The following is a 922-nucleotide window of genomic DNA, read 5'->3' on the forward strand; positions in this document are numbered from 1 at the left end:
GTGTGTGTGTGTGTGTGTGTGTGTGAGTGTGTGAGTGTGCGTGAGTGCGTGTGTGTGCGTGCGTGTGCGTGTGTGTGCGTGTGAGTGAGTGCGTGTGTGAGTGTGTGCGTGTGTGAGTGTGTGTGTGCGTGTGTGAGTGTGTGCGCGCGTGTGTGCGAGTGTGTGTGTGTGTGTGCGTGTGCGTGCGTGTGTGAGTGAGTGAGTGTGTGCGTGCGTGCGTGCGTGTGAGCGATAGTGTGTGTGTGTGACAGAATGCACAGCCAGACGTTGTTTGTTCCTCCGTCTGTGCCACTTCCCTCGTACCAGAGATGCTAATTATCCTTTAATGTTTGCCCTTCACGGACCTTCATCTCCCCCAAACCCCAAATAAAGGACTCAATCCATAAATGCATCACACGGTGAAAGCGTCGACGGCTGGAGTGCTTTAAATTACATGCTTGTAAAGCCAGAGGACTCATCCACTAACTACTCTCTCTTGTAGTAATAAAAGATTTTACAGAGTGCAAAAGGACTTGTTGTGTTTAGAAACAACCGATGTCTGAGATGATGTAGAGTTTTTCCGTCTTCCATATATGTGATTAATGTCTTGTCTCTTTTTTCAGCTCTTTTGCTGCTGTACGATGTGACAAATAAAGCGTCTTTTGACAGCATACAGGTAAGACTCGTGTGCATTTAGGGGTCAATACCCCATTTGATATCGTAATCTAATTTTAAGAGTGTCTTTGTAATAAGGCAGTCCTCTTTTATTGTCTTTAGAGTGCATTCGTTTATTTTAAAGAGCGATTTTCCTGCATGTTTGATGCATTTTAATGTCTCCCTGAGGACTATAAATCAAGGTTTCTTGCCCCAAAATCAGGCGTAATTTAGTTTTTCATACCCATTTTCCATTTCCATTTGAACTTTAAGACTATACATAAATATC

The 922-nt window shown here is 44.0% G+C and overlaps 1 protein-coding gene across 1 annotated transcript in view; it reads left to right on the top strand.

Annotated features, from left to right (window-relative positions):
- The window catches only part of LOC107562672 (ras-related protein Rab-26-like), a gene marked incomplete at its 3' end in the record, with an annotated part of 77036 nt that overhangs the window by 44716 nt on the left and 31398 nt on the right, over positions 1-922 (top strand). The window contains exon 5 of the mRNA XM_016247355.1: positions 603-655. Within this exon, the coding sequence (XP_016102841.1) occupies positions 603-655 (53 nt within the window). The remainder of the gene's footprint in view (positions 1-602; positions 656-922) is intronic.

The sequence above is a fragment of the Sinocyclocheilus grahami genome, unplaced genomic scaffold (assembly GCF_001515645.1).
Source record: "Sinocyclocheilus grahami isolate Dianchi unplaced genomic scaffold, SAMN03320097.WGS_v1.1 scaffold832.1, whole genome shotgun sequence".
In the NCBI taxonomy this organism is placed as follows: Eukaryota; Metazoa; Chordata; class Actinopteri; order Cypriniformes; family Cyprinidae; genus Sinocyclocheilus; species Sinocyclocheilus grahami.